The 25,862-nt window shown below is 36.9% G+C and overlaps 1 protein-coding gene and 1 non-coding gene across 3 annotated transcripts; both read right to left on the bottom strand.

The window, feature by feature from the left end:
• Window positions 1-7,077: 7,077 nt before the first annotated feature.
• Window positions 7,078-13,723, bottom strand: LOC114183798 (sodium/calcium exchanger NCL2-like). Of its 2 annotated transcripts, XM_028070937.2 has the most exons (9): window positions 13,254-13,721; window positions 11,892-12,083; window positions 9,179-9,363; window positions 8,821-8,963; window positions 8,480-8,747; window positions 8,232-8,377; window positions 7,835-8,093; window positions 7,464-7,760; window positions 7,078-7,379 (listed from the first exon to the last, which is right to left on the bottom strand). In XM_028070937.2, the coding sequence occupies exons 1-9, from the start codon at window positions 13,639-13,641 to the stop codon at window positions 7,131-7,133; spliced, it is 2,127 nt and encodes a 708-aa protein (XP_027926738.2). In that variant the 5' UTR covers window positions 13,642-13,721; the 3' UTR covers window positions 7,078-7,130. The 2 variants fall into 2 exon arrangements, with proteins under 2 accessions (XP_027926738.2, XP_027926741.2); XM_028070940.2 differs by lacking the exon at window positions 11,892-12,083 and having other exon boundaries at window positions 13,254-13,723.
• Window positions 13,724-17,877: 4,154 nt separating this feature from the next.
• LOC146886468 (small nucleolar RNA R71) lies at window positions 17,878-17,986 on the bottom strand. Its single transcript, XR_014995440.1, has one exon. It is a non-coding gene; the product is annotated as a small nucleolar RNA R71 (small nucleolar RNA).
• Window positions 17,987-25,862: the final 7,876 nt, after the last annotated feature.

The following is a 25,862-nucleotide window of genomic DNA, read 5'->3' on the forward strand; positions in this document are numbered from 1 at the left end:
ACTTTGAAAATATCACAAACAATTAAATAAATGAGACTAAATACGATAATATAAAAATTTTCCTCATTTATTTATGCAGATTTCCAAAACGCGGGAAATTTAAAGTCGTAATATCAAAACATTGCAACTGTTCTCAATTAAAACATTACAACTCATAAAAGCCAAATCGGCTAATGTTCCGAAACATAAATACATCAAAAACTTTAAATCTTCAAAAAGCCCATATCATCCCGCTCTCTGGTCTCAAGCGTCTCCTGGCTCACCTGTCAAATCATCTGCTCCCGGATAACGAATCATCCGATCATCGCCATGCACACACAGATAGGGTGAGCTATGCATATTAAACAAATTAAATATGATACCCATCCCAATAAAAATTTACAGATATGTGTTAATTACAAGTTATCCACCCTGATCTCAGATTTCTTCCTGAGTCCCATGCATGAAAACAAGTCCTGGGACTTTCACTGTGCTTCCACGAAACTATCCCTTTCGTGGTCCAACCCTACGAGCCAATCCTGCTCATAGTCCAACCCTACAGACTCCTCGCCTGTAGTAACACATCCAAGCTTACATAACTTGGACCCTGGCACGCACGCAATCACCACACTATGGACTCCTCGCCCAATAGTAGCCGACGGGAACATCACAGTTCCTTGCCCATCGTGCGCCCAACGCATGCAATCACCATACTAAGGACTCCTCGCCCAATAGTAGCCGACGGGAACTCAACTAGTTCCATGCCCATCATGCGTTCAATCGTTCAAGCACATCCCAGACCCCTATTGGACTTAGCCATCAAGCCCAAGCACAAAGAAGCGAACTTATTCCTTCAAGTCCACTAATCAAGCAAAAGAAGACAATTATACAGCCATGCAAATCGCCTGGTATCGCCTAGACACCGCTAGGCGGATACTGACTGGAAACCGCCCGACGGTCACATCCCCACCGCCAGGCGATACGGCCCAGACAGGACCCGTAATTTTCCGTCACCGCCTGGCGGAGACCACCCTGCCACCAGGCGCCTAGCGCTAACAGTGACCACTGCCACTGGTTTTCACTCTACCGCCAGGCGATACACCCCGCACCGCCAGGCGCTATACCAGTAGCGCAATGTTACTGGTTTTTGGTCCTTTTTACAAGACTTAATAGACTCCCATTTACACAATGTTTCAGGACACATACATTCAGAGCATTACAATACATGCATCAAACCAAAAATGAAATATGCACAATTGTCTAAACCCAAGTCTTAATCACCACATTACAATATATTGCATAAATCAATATAAGAACAAGCCCTCTGGTATAATTTGTATGTCCACCACTTATCCCAATATAAGGTATATCGTACATTGATCTCTTCAGATTTCAGTTACCCCCAAGTCATTCCTCAACTTAATCCTTAGCCCTCACCTGTTGGTATATTCACTCAATTCCAAAGAAAGAAATTTACTGACTATTAACCCGAATCCCCCAGAATTTTCCCCCGAAACCTTCCACAACGCATTTTTTTAGCACGTCACCAGAACATCCTCGCCTCTAATGTGTCGCCTGGCGGCACCCAAGAGCCGCCAGGCGGTTCTTACCAGGTTTTGTGATCTGTCCCATTTTCCAGCACTCACAGTATTCGCAATCACCCCCAATTCAGTTTGCATTAAGTCTAACATGATTACACATCACCCAATATTCAGATTTCATACCCTAATTCCTTTTCACTCCCATTTTTCCATCAAGATGACTAATCACAGCGATCATCCCCATTTTCCTATTCTAATCATTCATGAACCCTAAATCCCCACTTCAATTAAAATTCATGCGTAATCCACCAATTACTAATTTTCTGATAACAATCTACCATACCAATGACATTCGTATTACAAGAACCTCTCCCAAGCCTCTCACACCGTGAAAATACCCAAAAATCAGAGGAAACTGGGTGACCCAGTTCGTGTCGCCTGGCGGGCTACCCTTAGCCGCCAGGCGGTGCATATCAAAACTCAGAAAAACAAGCGCTCGTGGCATGAGCAGCCTGCCGGTCCTTCAACCCCGCCAGGCGGTTTCTGGAAATTTCCAGAAATTCAACAGAGTTCGACACAAACTCAAAATACACATTGCAACCATCCAATAAAGCATGAAAACATACGATTATTGTCAAAACACAAGTAAAAGCTCCCCTAACCTGGATTAAAACTTTCCCCGATATTCTTCTACTTCTTTCCTTGCTCCAATTGATCTCCCTTGCCTTTTCTCACTTCAGCCCCCACTGATTCACCCACACCCTTAGTTCCTCACTGAATTTCGTACTCTGTGTCTACCTCACAATACCCTCTGCAGAAAACTTTCTTTTCCCTCACAATTAGGCTCTCTAGTGGTGTTTTAATGGTGAGTAAAAACCTTAAACGAAAAACTGCATTAAGAGGGGAAAAATGACCATTCAAGCTCACTAATTGGCTTGCTTTCCAGCTTCCCCTAACTGATACTTCTGCTAGGCTTTTCCTTAACCTTTCAACTTCAAATGAAGACCAAAAATGACAAAAAAATGAAGTTTCCTTTGGGTCTCCCAAGGTTTGAACCCACATCCATGCACAAGCCAACTCAATGCCTAACCAATGCAACCAATTCATATTTCATACTAACTAATACAATTCAATAATCATAAAACCCACAACACGTTTTAATATACACAAAATAATACAAATTTAATAACACACAAAAAAGTTAGCATACATAGGACTCGAACCCAAGTCCTTTCACACAATAGAAGTACTTTCAACCACATGAGCTAGTACTTTTCCATGTCATACACTCCGCATTTATTACTTTAAAGGTTCCCCTTACCCACATTTATCCACTTAATTACTTAATTAATTATTTAATTTTTCCCGGGTCTTACAGTCATCACATCACCAATCTCATTCATCATTTAATGTGAATACGGAGGAAGCCTTGCAGAAAATGAAAGTAGACTTGGCCCAACAACTACGAGAGGAGATGAGACAAGAACGTGAGCAGATAAGGCAAGAGCAAGAGGAGATGAGTTTAGAGCGGCAATCGATGATGGAAGCATTTGACAAGCGGCTAGAGACCTTACTAGTGTCACAAAAGTTTCCCAATATAGTAGAACCTGACCTTTCTCATGGTGTCGCTAGAGTCAATACAAAAGGAAGTTGTTCGGTTGCAATTGAAACAGGGGGTGACATTGATTTCGGTTCCCAATGTGAGATGTACACATTGGTTGATTATGTATCTCCACCTCAGTTGGTCGCCATGGGAAGTGCTTTGAAGGTTCAACCCTGTTACATGGGGAATGTCTCCCCTCTCACTTAGTAAAGGTTATGGTAGAGACAATATGTTATGGTGATACTTCAATTCCAATACCGAAATCAAAGGTTGATATTGTATCACAAGCAATGGGAACCTTCATCGCTTGGATGAAACATGTCTTGAGGATGACACCACATATTGAATGGGTTTGTATATGCAATAATATTTTTTCATATGTAGTATATAATTTTTCCTAATTAATATTATGTTTGTTTTTGTTTGTAGCAAGATGAACCAGAGTTACACGTATAAAAAAAAATTGAGCATCCAATATGGACATTAGTGGAATATACTACAAGCATGAGTACAAATGTTGCTTCTATTCCTTGGAATGCCAATGTTTTTGGCAGAGAAAGTGAGTTGTCGTTGTACATATATAAAAGTGATTTGATGGAGATCATATCAAGCGCAAAGGACTTAAATGTGTCTATTTTGCAATATATATGATGTAAGTGAATCATTTTTAAATCATTTTTTAATCGTTTCCTTCTTAGATATTAAATGTGTGTCTTCATTATTAAATTAGGTACTTGCATGGTTTGAGTATGCAAGCGGGAAAAAATGACATATATGGGTTTATAAACCCTCATTTCATGACTCCAATGGGTAGCAGGAACCCTGGACCAAAAACATACATCCAAAATTCCATAATGCAGTAAATAAAAAGATTTTCATTGCTCCATATATATATATATGCAACTATATCCTTATTTTTCATTTCATAAGGTCTAAATTTTGTATTAATAAAATTTGAGGTATTTAAACTAATTTTCATTGCAGTTGTCATTGGCAATTGCTTGTTGTATCTGTGCCAGAGCGTACCGCTATATGGTTTTGCTCTTGTCATAGACCTCATCCCCTCTATTTGAAGAGCATAATTAATACGTAAGTTTTTTTCAATAAATGCCTTCATTTATACATTAATCTTGAATATATAATCTCATGTTTTGTATTGATTATTTTAACTTTAGTGCTTTTAATGGACAAAGTATATTAAGTGGTAGATCGATTGTCAATACTAAAAGGGTCACTTGGATTTCCCTCCGGATACTTATACTATATATGTCATTCATTTATTTAGTATTATCATGTGTATTTATAACTAAATAGAATTATTGCCACTGTAGTGTAATAAACAAACTCGGAGATTTGAGTGTGGCTATTATGTGATGCAATAGATGACAACAATTGTTCAAGGCAATTATGAAAGTGGTTGGGATGAGATAATATACTAACTTATTTCATGTACTAATTTTAACTTAACCTAATTTACATATGTATTGCTATTAATTTTTCCAACACTTTTGCAGAAATTCAATGACCCAAGTCCAATGGATTTATGAGCAATTAAGGGTGGCAATTAGGGCTTGGCCTGTCGGGCTGGCCTGCAGGCCCACAGAAAAAATGCGGGGCGGGCCAGGATAGTGAGCCCGTAGGCCCGCATAGGTATGCGGCCTGCGCGGGCCGACTCGCAAGCCCGCATAAAATTTAAAAAAAAACTTGCACTTGTGTATATTAATTACTTATTTTATGGACTCTTGCATTAACGTTTCAAATTCTTGTATAACTAGAAAAGACAAGTATTATGTAATTTTTAATGTGCTAAAATTTAAAAAATACATTGTGTATGCCATAGTATGAATATGATGAAAATGTTAAATTATCAATTTATCATCTAATTCCCCAAAGTCTTTACTTAATTTTGTGAACTTCTTAAAGTTTCTCAATTTTTAAACATTGAAAGTTTTATCATAAAAATAAAATAAAAAAATTAAAAAGAATTAAAAAAAAAGCGGGCTCGCTGGCGGGCCCGTGGGCCAAGGAGTATGCAGGGCGGGTCAATGTTTTCAGCCCACATAAAGTGTGTGGGGCAGGGCGGGTCAGCCCGCGTTGTGCGGACCGGCCCGCATTGCCAACCCTAGGAACAATAGCTTATGTTCAAAAGCGTGGGCAAAGTACTTTCTATATGTAGTTAATGAGAGTTAGATTTAGTGACACTTAGAGATAGTTTAGACTTATGTTGTCATATAAGTTATTTGTAACTTTGATTGAACTATTTAGATTCAAACTTTGTCTGGATTGAAACTTTCTCTAAATTGAAATTCTATTTTTGGATTGGGTTTGTTTTTCTAAATTACAGGTTCGGATAAGACATTAAACAAAGCTGACTTTCTAAAAAAAAGCACTAATTAACGTCAGTTATGACTATAATTGTCATTAAAAGAAGTCTTATCCACGACGATTGGTGCCAAAACTATCGTGGTTACACTTTGTGCTTCTGGTCCATGTTCAAATCCATATTGTTCCCGTTCCTATTTCAACAACGACTCTTCAAACCATCGTCGTATTAGTTAATAATGACGACAATTATAAAATCATCGTTGTTGTTTGTTACTTTTAATGATGACTTAATCAATGACGAATTTGTAACCATCTTTATAAGCTTTGGTTAGCCGTCGTAAATAAGCATTGCTATAGCATTGTATGTTTGACTAGATGTTTATTCAATTCATTTCAATTATATTTATGTTCATCCGATTTAGTATACTTCCGTATTAAAATTAAGTAAAATTTCAATTACTGTTGCTCAAATACTTCTTTAGTCAATTTATTTTTATATACTTTTAATTTACTTACTTTCAAATATTATTAGATGAATTTATGAATATACTTTAATGCAATTATATAAAATAAATCCTATGAAAACAAATTTCAAACTAATTTTAATTTTCTAATTTATATAGTTTTAACATTTATCGTAGATAAAAAAAAGAATAATATCACTTAAAAAAAGGAGTTCTATAAATTATTATTTTTCTTTGCATAAAAACTATTCGAAAAAGTAGTTGTTTCATTTATCAATATTTTAATTTTTATATTTATTATTTGTAAATCAATAATATAAACTATCTAAAGAATTTTAATATTTTTTAAATTCTTTTTTTTTTAATAATTTTTTCTTATTTACATATGTTTTAAATAGTTATTGTTTAAAAAATATGTTTTTGTAAATAAATATTTCTTAAAAATGAATTTTCTGAATTGTTATATTTTATATACTTATTTTTCTAGATAAGTCTTTCTTAAAAAATCATTCTTTAAAGAAATTGTTTTAGAAATATTTTTAAAAACCTCAAAATTAAAAAAAAAAATGTTCAGTCCCGATATTTTAAGAAAATATCACTCAATCAGATTTAGAATTCATTTTCGGAAAACTAATTCTGAACTACTCTAACAAATTATGTTATTTGTGTAAAAATCCAAATTGCACTAGGTCAAAATTTATAAGTAGTAGTAATTACAGTGTCACAGATAAAACTGGTAGATGATATTTTGACAAACTTTGTCATAATCAAATATTTTTGGTAAAATAAAATCTTAAAATTTTATTTTTGTAACTTCCAAAAATAATAAAAAATTATTCTATTTAATAAGTTTGTGAATTTTGTAAAAAAACTTGTTTGTCAAAAAATTATTTTTAAATGAAATTAGTATCTGATTCACAAGAAAATATGTAGAAAGACAAAAACACCAATATCAGCCTATCAACATGATTTTAAATAAACATTAACATATTTAATTTTACGTTAAGGGGTTTATGTTAATCTATACTTGATTTTGAATAGCAAAAAATAGGTAATTTACGTAATGAATAGAAATTCATTAAATTGTCCTGTTAGTTTTCTTTTAAAATTTTACGCAAAAAATCAATTTTAGAAACCTAACATAAACACATTTTACGACGTCATATAACTTAAAAAGTTGAACTCTTTGAATTGGTCCAAGACTTCAGTCAGAGGTTGCTACTTATAATGAAGAACCTGGTCAAGTACAAAAACCAAAACCAAGGACAATGGGTACAAGAGGATTGCAAAAAATGATGACCATAGAGGAAAAATGCTGCGAAAACCTGCAGTTAAGCCCGCTATAGAACAAACAATAGCAACAACCAGCAATTCTGCAGAATATTGCCAAGTGACTTGTCCCACACAGATCAGAACTGAGATTGCAAAGAAGCCAAGAATGTTATTCATGAACACCCCTCCATAAATCTGAAATCATCAAAATGTTTTCAAGTCCTCTGAAAATGGTTTATATATGCATATATATTGAATGAAATTGGTGAATATGCTAACCTCAGAAATGGCAAGAGAAGTGGTTCTTGGTTTCTTATGGCTTGCTTCTTTGATTGCTGAAGTTGCTTCTCTAGCATTTGTGGCCAAGGGGACTAGAATAAATGACATGAAGAATGGATGAAGTCCTATACTGTTAGAGAAGTTGTGCACACTTTCTGTTAGAGGCTCTGCCAAAATTGATAGCATAGCAATTCCTAGCACCACATGTGAAATGGCCTTAAACCATGCCCATGTTGATTTTTCAACCACTGCTTCACTTTGCTTCTCTTCTACCACCATGTCAACCTCTTCCCAGGTCTTGTATGCACAAAATCAAAGAGTCTTAAGTCACATTGCTCACTTTGGACAAAGGGCATTGAGAATATATTTACCTGATACATATCTTCTTGAGACTCAGAATGTGACACTGGAGCTGGAGCTGAAGTTGAGCTGAGCCATTTCTGAAACCCAGCAACAAATTCCTCCTCATTAATTATGCGGTCGTTATCAATGTCAAGTTCTTCAATGACAAGAGCTACTGCTTCTTCCACTTCCATTGATGCTTTGACAAACTTGATGTTCATGATTAGTTCTTTTAACTCAGATTGGGAAATGAAGTTGTCTCTATTGCGATCAATTTTCACGAACAACCTGGTGATCACAGAGGCAATGTTATGAACTTGTTGTGCTCCTAGTTAGAGTAATAATAGGAAATGGTTTTGAAATGGATTTGACATCTAATAAAATGTATTGTGCTTCAGCCAAGAAGTTCAAATAAATCACACGGACCCTCTGATAGCTTGTTCATCTGGTTTTCCATCTACTGTGAGAAGGCTACCAACCACATCACTCTGAACATGCTTCAAGATTTCACATATAAGCTGTTTCTTTCCTTCACGTTCTTTCCTTTTGTTTTCAATCCATGGACCAAAAACCTGTCAATGTTTCCAATACTCGTTATAGTGAAGTTCCTACTAAAATGTGTTTGAAACATACTGCTAACACTTTTCTTCAAGACACAGTGCAATACTATGTACCTGATATATATTTTTCATTGATTTCCTTGAAAAATACTGTTTCTCTAAAGCGTGCTGCGTTTGATGAAGCCATTTTGTGAAGCCACTAACAAATTCCTCTTTGCTAATTCTTTTGTCACCATCCAGGTCAAAAACTTGTAACACCTGTTCTACTTCTTTCTCCTCATCGAAATTGGTTTCAGTAACTTTGTTTTTGAGCAGAAGATCTCTCACTTCTGAAGCTGATATACCACTGCTCCCATCTTGATCTATTTCCTTATATAATCTCCTGCAGAGTGTTGTGCCTATAAATAGCTTGTCACAGGTCAAACTTTCAAAGTTGCAGTTCTTCGAAATCTCACCTTATGGCACTCACATTTGGAGTCCCGTTCCTTGTGAAGATCCTTTGCAGGGTGTTCTTCTGAACGTCTTGTAATATTCTCAATATTAAATGATCGTGTTTCACATATTCTAGTCTTCTTTTCTGCACCCATGGCTCAAAAATCTGCAGGTTAAATAGCCACTAATGCAATTAATTAAATTACTCAGAGGAATAAGATCACACAATAAGATATAACACATGACATAATTTGTGTTTAGGATATCATTCAATTGTCATAGGTTTGATATCAGAGATGTCACAATATATGATGTTTATGCCACACTGACTTGAACATTATTGATGAACATTTACCACGAGGAAAATGAAAAGTGACAAACCTGGTAAACGAAGTAGAGGAAGAGAAAAACGGTGGTAATAATGAGAGCAATTAGTAAGGTGACGTTTCTTAGCTCAGAAGAGAAATGGAATAACTTTGGGATTTGCATGATTGCAAATGGCACCACTGAGCACACCATGATTCTTGCGGTGTAACTGGTTTCCAAATCCGTTGTAATGCCGTAACCTTCACATCCACCAAAGGTAACATTTTTCAGGCACAAAATCAACAAGTGTACCATTAATACAAATTTCTCTTAATAGTATCAAGAAAATTCCACCTTTTAGACATCAAATGCTACTATAAACTACACAAGCTCATTATAGTTATTAATAGGATTTTGAATTGATCTTGAATACGTAGGTTTAAGATGAAGAGTAGCCAACTTATCATAATTAATAGATAATAGATTTTATTAAAAATAATGTTGGGAGGGAGTAACACTTTTCCTATCTTTTACAATATACATATGATTTTACAACACACTACATTATCTAGTATGATTTTTTACTATCTTAATTATATATATATATATATATATATATATATGAAATAAAAACAATATAATTTTATTAAATAACACTGTGTTCCAACTTCAAGTCCATTGAAATAATATTGTAAGGGTGTAGCGTAATGACCCTCTCATCGAGGACTAAAAGTGTTATTGTTCTTCGCAGATAGTTTTAATGTTCCAACCTCAAGTCCATTAAGATGACATCTTTATGGTTAATAATCATCTATGTGGCATGGATACTGACATGGACATTGGACACGACATGGACAAAAACACTTCGACATGTGTAGTCTCCGAAATGTAGGACACGGGGACATGAATCTATATATTTTTAGCATTATGGAGCTTGATTTCCTACATCGCTTAGTATTGTGAGATGTGGTTCTCTATTTTGCTATATAAGTAACCCTATGTAAAACTTGATATACACACAAAAATAAAATATTTCCTAGTGTAGTCGTGAACGTAGACATACACATTGTACGTTGAACCACATTAAATCCTTGTGTCATTTAGTTTTCTCTCCTTTATTTTGTCCTTTATTGTCTTGTTCCTAACATATACTAGATTATTATGTATTTACATACTCAAAATCATCTATAAACAAAATTAGTCAAATATAATAATCTAAACACATTGTTAGTTAATACAAAAATGAATATAATCTATCTATCTAATATCCAAAAAGTGAAAAGTAATGATCATATAATATTTGTTCATTCTTTGTATAATCATAATAAAAACTTATGTAATAAGTTAACATTTTTGGATTTTTACAGAAAATCATTGTATTTGTGGTTATTAACATTGCGTTGAAGTCATGTCAAAATCATATATCAGAGACAAAAAAAAAAGTCTTTTAGAATGGACATTTCACTGATATGTGTCATAGTGTCATATGAGTGTCGTACTCGTCTCGATATCCGATATGTGTCAGACACATGGACACACCATTTATTAGGCGTGTATGAGTTTAGATCACCATATCTGAGATATTTCTTTGGAGTCTAAAATTCCTTCGTAATTTTGTCTTTAAAATGAGATTGAAGTAGGAAGATATATTTAAATTACCTTGACGTCACTCTTAAGCAATATAAGAATATTGAATCTAATAAAACAATATTGTTTAAAGTATTTTGATTCCATGTTTTTTTTTCTTCATTAGAGATTATTAGATTAAATTTTTCTTTTGCATATATATATATATATATATATATATATATATATATATATATATATATATAATTTTTTATATTACATATCTCGTTTATATGAACGAAAATGTATATTTCTATTCTAAAATATGAATGGTTTTTATCATTGTATACTAATTGTTTAATTTTAATAAAATTGAAGATGAATAATTATACTGATATAAGACAAAACTATAATAGTTAAATCAATAAAATAAATATTTTACATAATGTTACTAACACTGTATTATACTTGTATAGTTGAATCCTTATTGTATAAAAGAATATTTTCTTTTAGAAATTATTTTAAAATTAAAAATATTAATCAATTTTTTAACTATCTCCTTTTTTGTCAGAAGAGAACAAAGAAAATGAATTGGGAGTGTGAAAGAGAAAATGAAATGAAAATAAGGTAACATAAAAATTGTTTAGTTAAAAATGTAAATCTGAAATAAATTAAATTTAAGAGATAAACATGTTTGATTTAAAATTTTTTTTTAATCAATTTACTTATTTACTTCTAACTCACTAACAATATTTTAAATTGCTTTGTCATGAGTTTGTTCTTTACATAATCTATTATGAATATGCTATAACTAATTTGATATTTTTATATATAAAATCAATTTTATATAAATAAGAGAGTTGAGCGAAATTTTAATCTGATATGTGTAATTGAACGAAAAGAAAGAGTCTATATTGTGCAGAGATAATTTTCTCAACCACTTATTTGATGATTTTTTTTGTCTTACTTTTAAGAGGAATTTAATGTAGAAAGACCCCACAGAAGTTATTGCCTTCAGATTTCTTAGTTTCATAGAAAAATCTTGATGAAAAGTAAAATCATTTTTTAAAACAATTTTTTTATTTTAATTTTGAATTGGTAAAAGCAAATTAATATAATGAGTTAGAATGGAGTGACAAATTTAAAATATCAATTTTAAATTAATGTCCAATTTAAAATATAAGAGTTAGAATATAAAAAGTTATAGAAAAGTGGAACAAACCAGTGAAGAAGGCTTTAAGAGTTTTGTGGTGAGAGTTAGCAGCAGGAGAATGATGTTCAAATTCTTGTCTTCCAACAATGACACAGCTTCCCCAAACTACAGTTAGAAGCAAAATAGATGATCCAGCCAATAACCCAATCCCTGTCATGGCATATTCTTCTGCTATCTCCCTATTGCTCACAACTCCACAAACTGTTCATACAATAATATTATTTCAAGAACTTATTTTAGTATGATTTATTATATTAATCCATTATTACTAGGCTGTGTATAATAATTTTAATACTTATTTATTAAATATTTATATAGTCATTCTCAATTTCATTAATTGTAATTTAAATATATTTGGTCATTTATGTGTTCTTTGACACGTTATATAATAATCGTATTATGATAGAAACATTATTCATGAACCTAAAAATATGAACAAAAATAAAAATAAAATACAGAGATATTGATGAAAAGTGAAATTTGTATTTTCAAAAAGTAATTTAATTCTTAATCATAAATAAAATGATTTAACTTAACTAAGAATATTTTAAAAACTCCAATTTCTGAACATAAAACAGAAGTAACATAGCTCCTACGAATATGGATATAGAATTGGAAAGTTATTATACTAATATAATCCACTCATAAAAGTCTTACAAATAATTAGTCATACTCTTTTTCATGATATACTACAAGTAAAATTTCAAAATTAACAATGAAATGCTAATTAAGTACGTACGATACGAGTTAACACAAACTTTTCTATAAAAGCTTTGTTCAAACACTTAAATATATAATTATTCATTCTACCAATATATAAATAAAAAATTTATGAGTATTTAATGATTGTGTTGGTTGAGATTATCCCTTATTAGCTAGAGTCATAAGTCCAACTTGCATTCTTGGTCTTTATGGTAACAGTTGGTGCAAGACAATTTCAAAAGGAAAAGTCACAATCCCTCACGCAAGCTCATATCACAAACACATATACATATACATATATATATATATATATATATATATATATATATATATATATATATATATATAATTTTTCCAGTTCTGATATAGTCATATGCATCTGCAACTGCGTCATGCATCTATTTAATTCAAGTAAAGTAACATGGTGGCACACAGAAGCAGAAGAATATTTTTTTTTTCTTTTTAATCAGTAAAATATTAATATTTTGTTAGTATAAAAGTTGAATCTACAACCTCTCATTTCTAAATTAATCTTATATTTTTCAAATGTTAATGGAGGAATAAAACTCAGAATCTCTAGTTCCTTTTCTTTCTACTTTACCTGTAAGCTACTTTATGAGAAAAGAATTTAGTTTTGTTTGTGGAAGAAAAAGATAAGAGATGACGTACCAAGAAGAATTAGGGACTCTGGAAGGGCAGCAAGTATGTGAAAAGCACTAGCACCAAAGATACCAGGGCCAAGAATCTTGAAGATTTGTTCTCCTCCTTTAGCCAAATATGATTCTCCATGGAACAGCAAATACTCATACACCAAAATAAGAAAGAGATGGCCAAAAACATTGTCTGTGCATGGCAAGAACCCATACATTTGTTTACACTGCTCCTCACAGGATTCATCATCAATTCCTTTCAGAATTAAGTAAGAAGTTTCGTTGTGTTGAGCTTTGTGAACACCGTCTGAAACCAGTTCTGTCAGATACCGACCTTCAATCCTAATCGTTGTTGCTAACAAAAGGAGAATTAATATAGAGTATGGTGTTTTGGAAATGTTTCTCATTTTTTTTTTCTTTCTGAATTGAGCAAGGGAAAGGAACTACATTAATTTGATGACTTAGCTCAATTTGAATAAAAGATTTTGGTAATGTACCACAAGTAATGGTTTGCACTCAAAATAATAAGAAAAACATGAAATATTGAAAGTCAACAAATGGGTTTACTTTTGCTTTACGGTTTAAGGCAAAGTCTGTCGTATACCAGGACTGATTCTTCCAGTGTTCATATTTTAGTTCATATTTTAATATCTGTTTACTAAATATGCAAGAGATCAAAATACCATTTTTAACCTATAAATTTTTAAAATTATTTCTTTTATAATGGTTGTCCATGTAAGCCCCATTTTTTTTAGTGTTTTCAGTGTTGGGCCTAGCCGTTCGTGGGCCCAAGGCCAGCCCACTAAGGGACCCCCTATACCCCCCTCTGAACTCATTCAATGCCTCTGGCCTCCCTTTTCAGAAACAGAGCTCCTCCTTGTCTCCCTCTACGAAGCAAAGTTCAGCTAGGGCACATACCATCTTCCATCTCCAAGCTAGCCTAACCCATCCGGTACTTTTGGTAAGTCGAACTCTAGAGCTTCAGTTTACTTCTTCCCTTTTCTTCGCTGTTGAGCGCTTTGGGTACATTAGGGTTCGGTCTCCTAACCTTCGCTTGTGCGGACCTTCATGTTTCAGCTCCGCTCTAGCTCCGGGAGCTGTGGTGCCTGTAGTTTTGGACCTGTTTGTTTCTCTTGCTCTCAAACACAGGTAAGGGAAGCTAGTTTTTCTTCGTTTTTCGTTGTAGGTACTTGTTTTCCCTTCTGTTGTTGCATAAAATGAGCTGGAAAATGTTTGTGCTTGTGTGGAAATCAAAAGTATGATGTTTGGTTGCTCGTTTCTGGGTTGCATGCGTAGAACAGTGGTGAGATCTGTTATTCTCGCCCAAGCGAGCTCGTCTCGCCTAGGCGAGAGTATCAGAGTGCTCACTGCCACGAGAACTCGCCTAGGCGACCAGTCTATGTTCTGAGCGACGCCCTGTCTCGCTCAGGCGAGGAGGTCTCGCCTGAGCGAGAATTCGTGAAAACCCCTGTTGCTTATCTCGCCTGGGCGAGAACCCGCTGCGTCAGTAAGGCCAGCGTCTCGCCTGAGCGAGTTTGCGAATGTGTGACATGCTTTCCTGGCTGTTTGAATGATTTGTTGCATGTACCATTTAAAATATTCTTTCTAAATATGATGTGCGTGAATATACTTGGGTGCTTGGATTTTATGAACGAGGTTGGTATGTTTGGTATGAGTGATGGCATGAATTACACATGATTATTGGGTGAAATGAGAATTAGATGTTTTGAGATAAAGATGGGGATATGGTATGAAACATGAATTTGTTGTGTGATAGGCGTAATTCCATGAGTCTCGTGGGGAGATCTCCTGGTGGCGTGTAGTGTATATATTAGGATAAGGATTCAAGTAAGGATCGCATCCCGAAACTCTAAAGGGTCAGTGAGTCTCTGATGAGTCATTATTTTCTTCTATTCCACTAGCCTTTGTGCACCCATTAGACAGTTGATTAGTGCTTAATTGTTCATCATTAGAGTGTTTTTCATCTGTTGGGCTTTATTGGGCCACTGTTCCGAATTTGGACTAATTTCACATTATTTGGCCTAATTTTTGTTTTTAATTATTTTTAGGTATTTGGGTGAAGCAAATTTTGGAGCTTGGACATTAATATTTAGTTGAAGAGAATTTCCACATCATTGCCACATCATTTCCATGTCATTTCCACGTCAGCAAAGTCAATGGGTCAACATTTGAGGCCCAGAGTGGCATTTTTGTAAATCTGAGTGGCAGAGTGGCAGTTTTGTAATTATGAGTGGCAAGGGTGATATGACCACGAATTAGGTCTGCATGAAAGGAGGCCAGCCGCTCCTTCTTCCTCTCCACTCTCTAAAACCTCCATTTTTGTTGTTTTAAAGTTTTGGAAGGTGACCCATGGTGGCACACACGAATTTTTCACGTTTTCCATTGGTTTTTCACGTTTTACGAGTCTTGGACAGCACATTGAAGTTGTATTAACGTTTTCTACCGTTTGGGTAGCATTTATATTGAAGCATTTTCGTTTTTGGTGGCTGTTTTTGTTGTTCTTCTCTTATCCCTTGCCCATTTCGTTTGCTGCACCATTTTAAGCTTTCAATATCAATTTGAAGTCATTTGAACGGTTGAATTGCAATTTCTGTTTCAGATTCGAAGTGGGTGATTGTCCATTTTCCATGTCTAGCTAAGTTTTTCGTATTGGTTCCTTGGAGAAACTGATTTGAAACCATGAGGTTGATGTTTTGCAGTGCACTCCAATTCCTAATTTCTCTTCATCCTATTCAATTTCGTAGCTTTGAATGAAATGAAATTTGTGATGCTTAATCATGAGTTTATGTTTTCCACAATTTCAGAATCCTTGTCATGCTTAGTGAGTTCGGGTTTTGGCCATAGTTGCTTAATCTGTGTGTGAGTGTGTGAAATTGAAAGAAGGATGTGTGCTATGCTTAATGGCGTAATGAAGCTGTGTTAATTTTCACATAGTTGATTAATTCAGATTTCATGAGAGTAAATTGGATAAGAGAATTGATTTAGTTACCTGTGATTGGTGGATTTTCAGTGGAATCAAGGAACCAATACATTTTGAATTCTGTGTTTAATTCAGTTTTGGTGTTTTTGTTAGAATTTAGCAAAGTTGAGTGAATCTGCCAAACCCCCCCCTGTGTTTTATTGTTGTGTTCATCTGGAAAATTCGCTTTGAATGAAAATATTGGTCGTTGGGAGACGACTTGGTTCACTTTCATGTACTGCATTTAATATGTTTTAATTTGGTGGGGTACGACCTCTATCAAATTTGGCGCCGTTGCCGGGGACCAATCGTTTCGTTCAAAGTAAAATTTCCAGTGTGTTTGTGTTTTGTGTTTTGGTGTGTGTAGTTCAAGTGTGGTTGAGTTGGTATATGTTCATTGTGATGTTAATGTTGTGTTAAGTTCAGTGCCTGTTTCCATTCCTGTGTGTTTCTGTGTAGTGTAGTGAATAGTGTCGCGGCGCGCATGAATAGTGTCAATTGTAGTAGTGAATAGTGTTTGAATAGTGTCCGAATCTGGCATTTAACTTCTGGATTTTTGTTTTGGTAGCTACGGAGCTTGTTTTGACTTGAAATTTTTTTCCCCCACTTCTAAGACGTTGAAGTTGATAGGAAAAATAGCTAGAGCAGTTGGTATGGTCTGAGTTAAGAGATTCAAAAAATTTTTGGACTAATTTTTAGTGAAACTTCAAAGGACCATAACTTTTGCTCTGGTTATCAGAATCACTATTATTTTATATGGATTTGGGGTAGAATTTGATTTCCCACCTTGTTAGAGCCCGCCTCGCCGGTTTGCAAACTCAGAATCTCCAGAAAATGCCATTTTCTACATTTCAGCAATGTTTTTTGTGATTTTTCTTCATTTTTTCCACTTTTGAAAAATTGTTAAAAATACTTGTGCTTTGAGTTTTGATCTGATTTTTTTTGTGCTTCTGTTTGACCACTCAAAGGAATATCCTACCAATTTTCAAGTCATTTGGAGGTCGTTTGAGTATACTTGTAGTTATACCCTTTGTTATGCCAATATCACTACAATTAGTGCTTTTTGGTGCATGACTAGGGGAAACCCAAGTGAATTACAACCATTTGACCCTGAGATTGATAGGACATTCCACAGAGGAAGTAGGCATCCTAGGAATCCATCTTTGCATGCTGAATATTCAGTGACATTTCCTGATTCTTCTGATTCTCATCACATTCCTGACACTCCTCATTCTTTGCATTCTGAGCATACTGTATATTCTGAGCATTTTCATACTGATAACATGGCTCAACCTCCTCCACCTCATGAGAGAACCATGAGTGAGCTCACTGCACCAGAGTTCACTTATGATAGTTTATGCATACAATACCCTGAGGAGGAGGTTCCATATGTGCTAAAAACTAGTTTGATACACTTGTTGCCAAAGTTTCATGGTCTTGCAGGTGAGGACCCGTGCAAACACTTGAAGCAGTTTCATGTCGTCTGTTCCACCATGAAGCCTGTAGATGTACAAGAGGACCATGTATACTTGAAGGCTTTCCCTCATTCTTTGGAGGGTAATGCGAAAGACTGGCTGTACTACCTAGCACCCAGGTCCATCACAAGCTGGGATGACCTGAAGAGATTATTCCTTGCCAAGTTCTTTCCTGCTTCAAGGACAACAGCCATACGGAAGGAGATTTCTGGCATCAAGCAGCAATCTGGGGAGACCCTTTATGAGTACTGGGAGAGGTTCAAGAATCTCTGTTCAAGCTGTCCACACCATCAGATTTCTGAACATCTCCTCCTGCAGTATTTTTATGAAGGCTTGCACCACATGGATCGAAATATGATTGATGCTGCAAGTGGTGGTGCCCTTGGTAACATAACCCCAGCTGCAGCTAGACAATTAATAGAGAACATGGCTTCAAATTCTCAACAATTTGGCACAAGGAGTGATGCCATAGTTGTTAGAGGTGTTCATGATGTAGGAGCAGCTGAGTACACGAAGAAGTTGGAGAGTAAGATTGATGCTCTTACCACACTGGTCAACCAACTTGCTTCCAATCAGAGAGCTCCAGCTGCAAGAGTTTGTGGCCTTTGTACATCTGTTGATCACTTTACAGACTCTTGCCCAGCATTGCAACAACAGGCTTCTTCTTCTTCTACACCAGTGGATACCCCTCAGGCCTATGCAGCAAATATTTTCAACAACAATAGGCCCCAACAGCAACAACAAAACCACCATGATTTGTCAACCAACAGATATAATCCAGGATGGAGGAATCACCCTAATTTGAGATGGGGAAACCAGGGTAACCAGCAGCCCCAACAATTTCAAAATGTGCAACCACCTCCACAACAAAGAGTTGCACCTGCACCACAAGCTGCTCCTGTTCCACCTGTACCCACACCAGCTCCTACTGCAGCACCTGCACCTTCTTCTTCTACTTCATTGGAGGAGTTAGTAAGGATGATGACCCTTCAAAATATGCAATTTCAGCAGGAGACTAGGGCCTCAATCTAGAGTTTGACAAATCAAATGGGGCAGATGGCCACTCAACTAAACCAGGCACAGGCTCAGAATTCTGACAAGCTTCCATCACAGACGGTGGAAAATCCTAGGAATGTGAGTGCCATTACTTTGAGATCTGGGAAGAATATTGAAGTTCCCACTTCCGAGCCTACACCTCCAAAGGAAGTCGACCCTGCCACACTTCAGAGAAAGCGTGATGCTCATGCAGCTGGTCCTTCCACATCTGGTGCGACTTCTACACCTTCCACCTCTACTGCTGCACCTTCCATACCTCTTCCTTTCCCTCCAAGAGCCATTCCAAGCAAAAAGATGGAAGAGGTTGACAGGGAGATCTTGGAAACTTTTAGGAAGGTTGAGGTGAACATACCTCTGTTGGATGCCATTAAACAGATTCCCAGATATGCAAAGTTCTTGAAGGAGCTATGCACGCACAAGAGGAGGCTAAAGGGAAACGAAAAGATCAGCATGGGCAGAAACGTGTCAGCATTGATAGGTAAATTTGTTCCTTAGATTCCTGAGAAGTGCAAGGACCCAGGTACATTTTGTGTACCTTGCATCATAGGTAACAGTAAATTTGAAAATGCAATGCTTGATCTTGGTGCTTCAATAAATGTTATGCCTCTATCTATTTTTAAATCTCTTTCTCTTGGACCCCTGCAACCTACGGGTGTGGTGATTCAGTTGGCAAATAGAAGTGTTGCCCACCCAGTAGGTTTGGTTGATGATGTTTTGGTTCGTGTTGGTGAATTGATTTTCCCTGCTGATTTTTACATTCTTGATATGGAAGAGGGATTTTCACATGGTTCTGCACCAATCATTTTAGGCAGACCATTTTTGAAAACTGCACGAACCAAAATTGATGTCCATGCAGGTACTTTGTCTATGGAGTTTGATGATATTGTTGTGCGATTCAACATTCTGGATGCCATGAAACATCCTTCTGAGGATCATTCTGTTTTTCACGTGGATATTATTGATGATGCTGTTGATGGATTGATTTCTGATTTCCACTCTTTGCATACATTAAAACATTCATCCGTGTTTGAGTTATCTGAATTTGCATGCATTGATGTTCTTGATTCTGATTCTGATTCTGATGATGCTCAATATGATGTGGATAATGTTGAATGTACAGAGTTTGACTCTCTGGATGTTGTACCTATTCACTTTGATGTTATACAATCAGGTTGCACTAACCATGTTGCAGGAAGTACATATGCATCTGATTGTTATGCTCAAGTACAAGCTGTGGAACCCATTTCTCCCTCCCTTCTGGTTCCTGATATTCAGCCAGCATCCAGTACTCCAGAGTTAAAACCACTGCCAGACAACCTCAAGTATGTCTACTTAGAGGAGGAGGACAAACTGCCTGTCATCATTTCCACCTCCCTCACTGCTGAACAAGAGCAGAGGTTGTTGCAAGTTCTTAAGAAGCATAAGAAGGCAATTGGATGGACATTGGCTGACATCCCTGGTATTAGCCCATCAACATGCATGCATAGGATATTGTTGGAAGATGGAGCAAAGCCAGTGAGACAACCACAGAGGCGACTCAACCCTGTCATCTCGGATGTTGTAAAGAAGGAGGTGACCAAGCTTCTACAAGTTGGGATCATCTACCCCATTTCTGACAGTCAGTGGGTTAGCCCCATCCATGTTGTTCAAAAGAAGACTGGCCTCACTGTAGTCAAGAACGAAAAAGAGGAGCTAATTCCGACAAGAGTGCAAAACAGTTGGAGGGTTTGCATTGACTACAGAAGGCTAAATCAAGAAACCAGAAAAGACCACTTCCCCCTGCCTTTTATTGATCAGATGCTTGAGCGCTTGGCAGGTAAGTCCCATTATTGCTTTCTTGATGGGTTTTCTGGTTATTTTCAAATTCACATTGCACTTGAGGACCAAGAGAAAACCACATTCACCTGCCCCTTTGGCACTTTTGCCTATAGGAGGATGCCGTTTGGCCTATGCAATGCCCCTGGCACATTCCAGCGGTGCATGCTTAGCATTTTTAGCGATTTTCTTGAAAAATGCATAGAGGTGTTTATGGACGACTTTACTGTATATGGGTCCTCATTTGATGCATGTTTGGATAGTTTGGACAGAGTTTTAAACAGGTGCATCCATTCTAACCTTGTTCTCAATTTTGAGAAATGTCATTTCATGGTAGAACAAGGTAGAACAAGGCATAGTATTGGGGCACATAATTTCAAAAAAGGGCATTGAAGTTGACCCTGCCAAGATCTCGATTATTTCACAATTGCCTTACCCCTCTTCTGTGCGAGAGGTTCGTTCTTTTCTTGGCCATGCAGGGTTTTACAAGCGCTTCATTCAAGACTTCAGTAAGAAGGCCCTCCCACTGTCCAACCTATTGCAAAAGGATGTTGACTTCATCTTTGATGAAGGATGGAAAGAGGCTTTTGATTGCCTCAAGAAGGCCCTGACCACAACTCCAATCATTCAGGCGCCCGACTGGACAACCCCATTTGAGCTTATGTGTGATGCATCCAACTATGCACTAGGGGCTGTTCTAGCTCAAAGGATTGATAAGCAGCCGAGGGTAATCTACTATGCCTCCAGGACATTAGATGTTGCCCAATCAAATTACACCACAACAGAAAAAGAGCTCCTTGCGGTAGTTTTTGCACTTGAAAAGTTTCGATCTTATCTGCTTGGTTCTCCTGTTGTTGTGTTTACTGACCATGCAGCTCTTAAGTACCTGTTGAAGAAGGCAGAATCAAAACCTCGGCTGATAAGATGGATGCTCTGGCTCCAAGAATTTGATTTGGAGATCCGTGATAGGAGCGGAGCACAAAACCTGGTTGCAGACCACCTAAGCAGGATTGAGAGGTCTACTGATGACGCTTCACCGATCCGGGATGACTTTCCCGATGAAAGTTTGTTGACACTCTCTACTTCTTCCTTACCTTGGTTTGCTAACATTGTTAATTATCTTGTTGCTTCTATTTTTCCTCCCCTAGCATCCAGAGCTCAATGTGATAAACTCAAGAGCGATGCTAGGTATTACATTTGGGATGACCCCTATCTGTGGAAAATGTGCAGTGATCAGGTTACCAGGAGATGCATTCCGGACCATGAGATTGACTCGGTCCTCAAATTTTGTCATTCATCTGCACCTGGTGGTCACCTTGGCACACAAAGGACAGCTCGTAAGGTGCTAGATTGCGGATTTTATTGGCCCACCATCTTCAAAGATGCGTGGAGGATTTGTAGCACATGTGAGGAATGCCAACGAGCAGGAGGAGCCATTTCTTGGAGACAACAGATGCCTCAACAACCCATGCTATTTTGTGAGGTGTTTGATGTCTGGGGTATAGATTTCATAGGCCCTTTCCCTGTCTCTTTTGGTTTCACTTACATCTTACTTGCTGTTGATTATGTTTCAAAATGGGTGGAAGCCAAAGCCACTAGAACTAATGATGCTCGAGTTGTTGTGGACTTTGTTAGGTCTCACATATTTTACAGGTTTGGAGTTCCTCGAGCTATTGTTAGTGACCAGGGCACCCATTTTTGCAACAGATCCTTGGGGGTTTTGCTTCAAAAGTATGGGGTTGTGCACAAACTTTCTACACCATATCACCCCCAAACTAATGGGCAAGCTGAGATCTCAAACAGAGAAATCAAGAAGATCTTGGAGAAGATTGTGCAGCCCAACAGGAAGGATTGGAGCAATAGACTTGAGGACGCTCTATGGGCTCACAGGACTGCTTACAAGGCACCTATAGGGATGTCTCCTTATCGGGTTGTCTTTGGTAAGCCATGCCACCTTCCAGTGGAGATAGAGCATCGAGCCTACTGGGCTGTCAAGTCATGCAACTTCTCTCTTGATCAAGCTGGGGAGGAAAGGAAGCTGCAGTTGAACGAGTTGGATGAGATCCGTTTGGAGGCATATCAGAACTCTATGTTCTACAAGGAGAAGACCAAGAGATTCCATGATAGCTCCATTGCTAGAAAGGAGTTTGTTGTTGGTCAGCAAGTTTTACTGTATAACTTCAGACTTGGACTCATGGGGGGTAAGTTGAGATCAAAGTGGATTGGTCCTTTTGTTGTCACTAATGTTTATCCTTATGGTGCAGTTGAAATCAAAAGCCAGTCCACAGATAAGAGCTTCAAAGTGAATGGGCATCGTCTTAAGCCATTCCTCAGCAATCCTGCCTTGGTGGATACTGTTGTGGAGGAAACTTCCCTGCTTGACCCCACTGCTGTTTCACCATGATTCAGGGAGTTTTCTTTCCCTTTCTTCTTTACTTTTATTGCACTTGTCCAGGTCTGTCTGTCTGTTGTTGTTTCCGTTTGTTTGATTCCTTTTTGTTAATTTGTGTTAGTTAGTGTTATGTTTTTGCTTTCTGTTTGGAACACTCACTTCACTTTTGGAGGATGAGTTGTTGGTTATTCTGTGAACTGATATCCTTGCTTTGTCTTTGCATGTCAAGTTGCTTTTGGAATTGTTTTATCCTGTGTGAGAATTTGAGCCACTCTCTGTTCTTTGTTGTGTGATACCGCCTCTTGAATGCTTGCACAGTGGTCTTGGCTTGACTCTTTCTGATACTTTCCTGATACACATGCATGTTTGGATATGATTTAGGCAATTTTGTTTTGTGAGCCTATAGCCAGATGAGCCTACCTTGAACAATTTCTGTTAATACCCCTTTTTGAGCCTGCATACCCTTTCATTGTTCTACAGCTCATTACAAGCCCTTAGCCTGAAAAACCATGATTATTCCTACCTTAGGAAATTTTGGAGCTTTGGAATTGTTTTGGGAATGGGTGCTCAATTAAGTGTGGTCGCGCACAACAAGTGTGGTTGTGCGCGCACTTGTTGTTGGTTGGTTCTTGGAATTGCTCATTTGCACACCAAAGTGGGATTTCAAAATTGTTGTTTCTCTGCATGTTCTTTGTATAAAAAAAAAGAGAGAGAAAACAAAAAGAAAAGAAAAGAGAATAAAGAAAAAAAATAAAAAGTAGTTTGGATTTGAGCATTGTGTGAGAACCGAAGTTGGAAGTGTTGGTATTTGGGATTACTTTCATGATTGATTGAGACTTATTCCCCATTGCTCCTCTATTTCCTTGGTTGCTTAGCTACTTATCCATATGTTCCACACCTTGTCCTCAGCCCCATTACAACCTTGAAAAGTCCTTCTGATCTTGACCTGCATGTGTTTCTGGTTTGGTTGTTTGTTCTAGAGGCTTGCCAAGTCTGTTTGATGTTTGTTTTTCAGGGGTGCTTTGAGAGTAAACAGTAGCCTAGAGATTTGAGTGATACAGTGCATATTTCGTGAGGTTATGTTGCTTTCAATTCTCCTTAAGCTGAACTGAGTACTTGACATGTTTTGAATTGCTTGGATGATGTTCATGGATACCTTGCAGCTTTGAATCCTTCTGTGTTAGATGTGTTTCTGTTTGTCATGTGTCTATTTGTCTTGTGTCTTTTTGTCTCTCTTGTTGTGTTTGTGATGTCCTTGCTTTGCTTTACTCTTTAATTTTGCCCAGGAGTGCAAAATGGTAAGTGTGGTCGATTTTGATGAGTCATTATTTTCTTCTATTCCACTAGCCTTTGTGCACCCATTAGACAGTTGATTAGTGCTTAATTGTTCATCATTAGAGTGTTTTTCATCTGTTGGGCTTTATTGGGCCACTGTTCCGAATTTGGACTAATTTCACATTATTTGGCCTAATTTTTGTTTTTAATTATTTTTAGGTATTTGGGTGAAGCAAATTTTGGAGCTTGGACATTAATATTTAGTTGAAGAGAATTTCCACATCATTGCCACATCATTTCCATGTCATTTCCACGTCAGCAAAGTCAATGGGTCAACATTTGAGGCCCAGAGTGGCATTTTTGTAAATCTGAGTGGCAGAGTGGCAGTTTTGTAATTATGAGTGGCAAGGGTGATATGACCACGAATTAGGTCTGCATGAAAGGAGGCCAGCCGCTCCTTCTTCCTCTCCACTCTCTAAAACCTCCATTTTTGTTGTTTTAAAGTTTTGGAAGGTGACCCATGGTGGCACACACGAATTTTTCACGTTTTCCATTGGTTTTTCACGTTTTACGAGTCTTGGACAGCACATTGAAGTTGTATTAACGTTTTCTACCGTTTGGGTAGCATTTATATTGAAGCATTTTCGTTTTTGGTGGCTGTTTTTGTTGTTCTTCTCTTATCCCTTGCCCATTTCGTTTGCTGCACCATTTTAAGCTTTCAATATCAATTTGAAGTCATTTGAACGGTTGAATTGCAATTTCTGTTTCAGATTTGAAGTGGGTGATTGTCCATTTTCCATGTCTAGCTAAGTTTTTCGTATTGGTTCCTTAGAAAAACTGATTTGAAACCATGAGGTTGATGTTTTGCAGTGCACTCCAATTCCTAATTTCTCTTCATCCTATTCAATTTCGTAGCTTTGAATGAAATGAAATTTGTGATGCTTAATCATGAGTTTATGTTTTCCACAATTTCAGAATCCTTGTCATGCTTAGTGAGTTCGGGTTTTGGCCACAGTTGCTTAATCTGTGTGTGAGTGTGTGAAATTGAAAGAAGGATGTGTGCTATGCTTAATGGCGTAATGAAACTGTGTTAATTTTCACATAGTTGATTAATTCAGATTTCATGAGAGTAAATTGGATAAGAGAATTGATTTAGTTACCTGTGATTGGTGGATTTTCAGTGGAATCAAGGAACCAGTACATTTTGAATTCTGTGTTTAATTCAGTTTTGGTGTTTTTGTTAGAATTTAGCAAAGTTGAGTGAATCTGCCAAACCCCCCCCCCCTGTGTTTTATTGTTGTGTTCATCTGGAAAATTCGCTTTGAATGAAAGTATTGGTCGTTGGGAGACGACTTGGTTCACTTTCATGTACTGCATTTAATATGTTTTAATTTGGTGGGGTACGACCTCTATCAGTCTCAAGTAGAGCAAACTGACCCAAGTGGTGAGAGTAGCGGGAGACCCTAGTCTTTGGCAGGATAATGGCCTTAGACGTTTAAAGGCTAACCTCGTGTGTGGTAGGGTGAAACCCATTGGCAATGGCTCTGCAGAGCAGTAGAGGCCACCACGAGTGCAAGCGTCCAGTGAATCCGATCCTAGTATATGTATCCGGATAATTGAGTCATAGTGTCCTGC

The sequence above is a fragment of the Vigna unguiculata genome, chromosome 5, assembly GCF_037176805.1.
Source record: "Vigna unguiculata cultivar grain cowpea cultivar isolate G323 ecotype 2 chromosome 5, ASM3717680v1, whole genome shotgun sequence".
Lineage (NCBI taxonomy): Eukaryota > Viridiplantae > Streptophyta > Magnoliopsida > Fabales > Fabaceae > Vigna > Vigna unguiculata.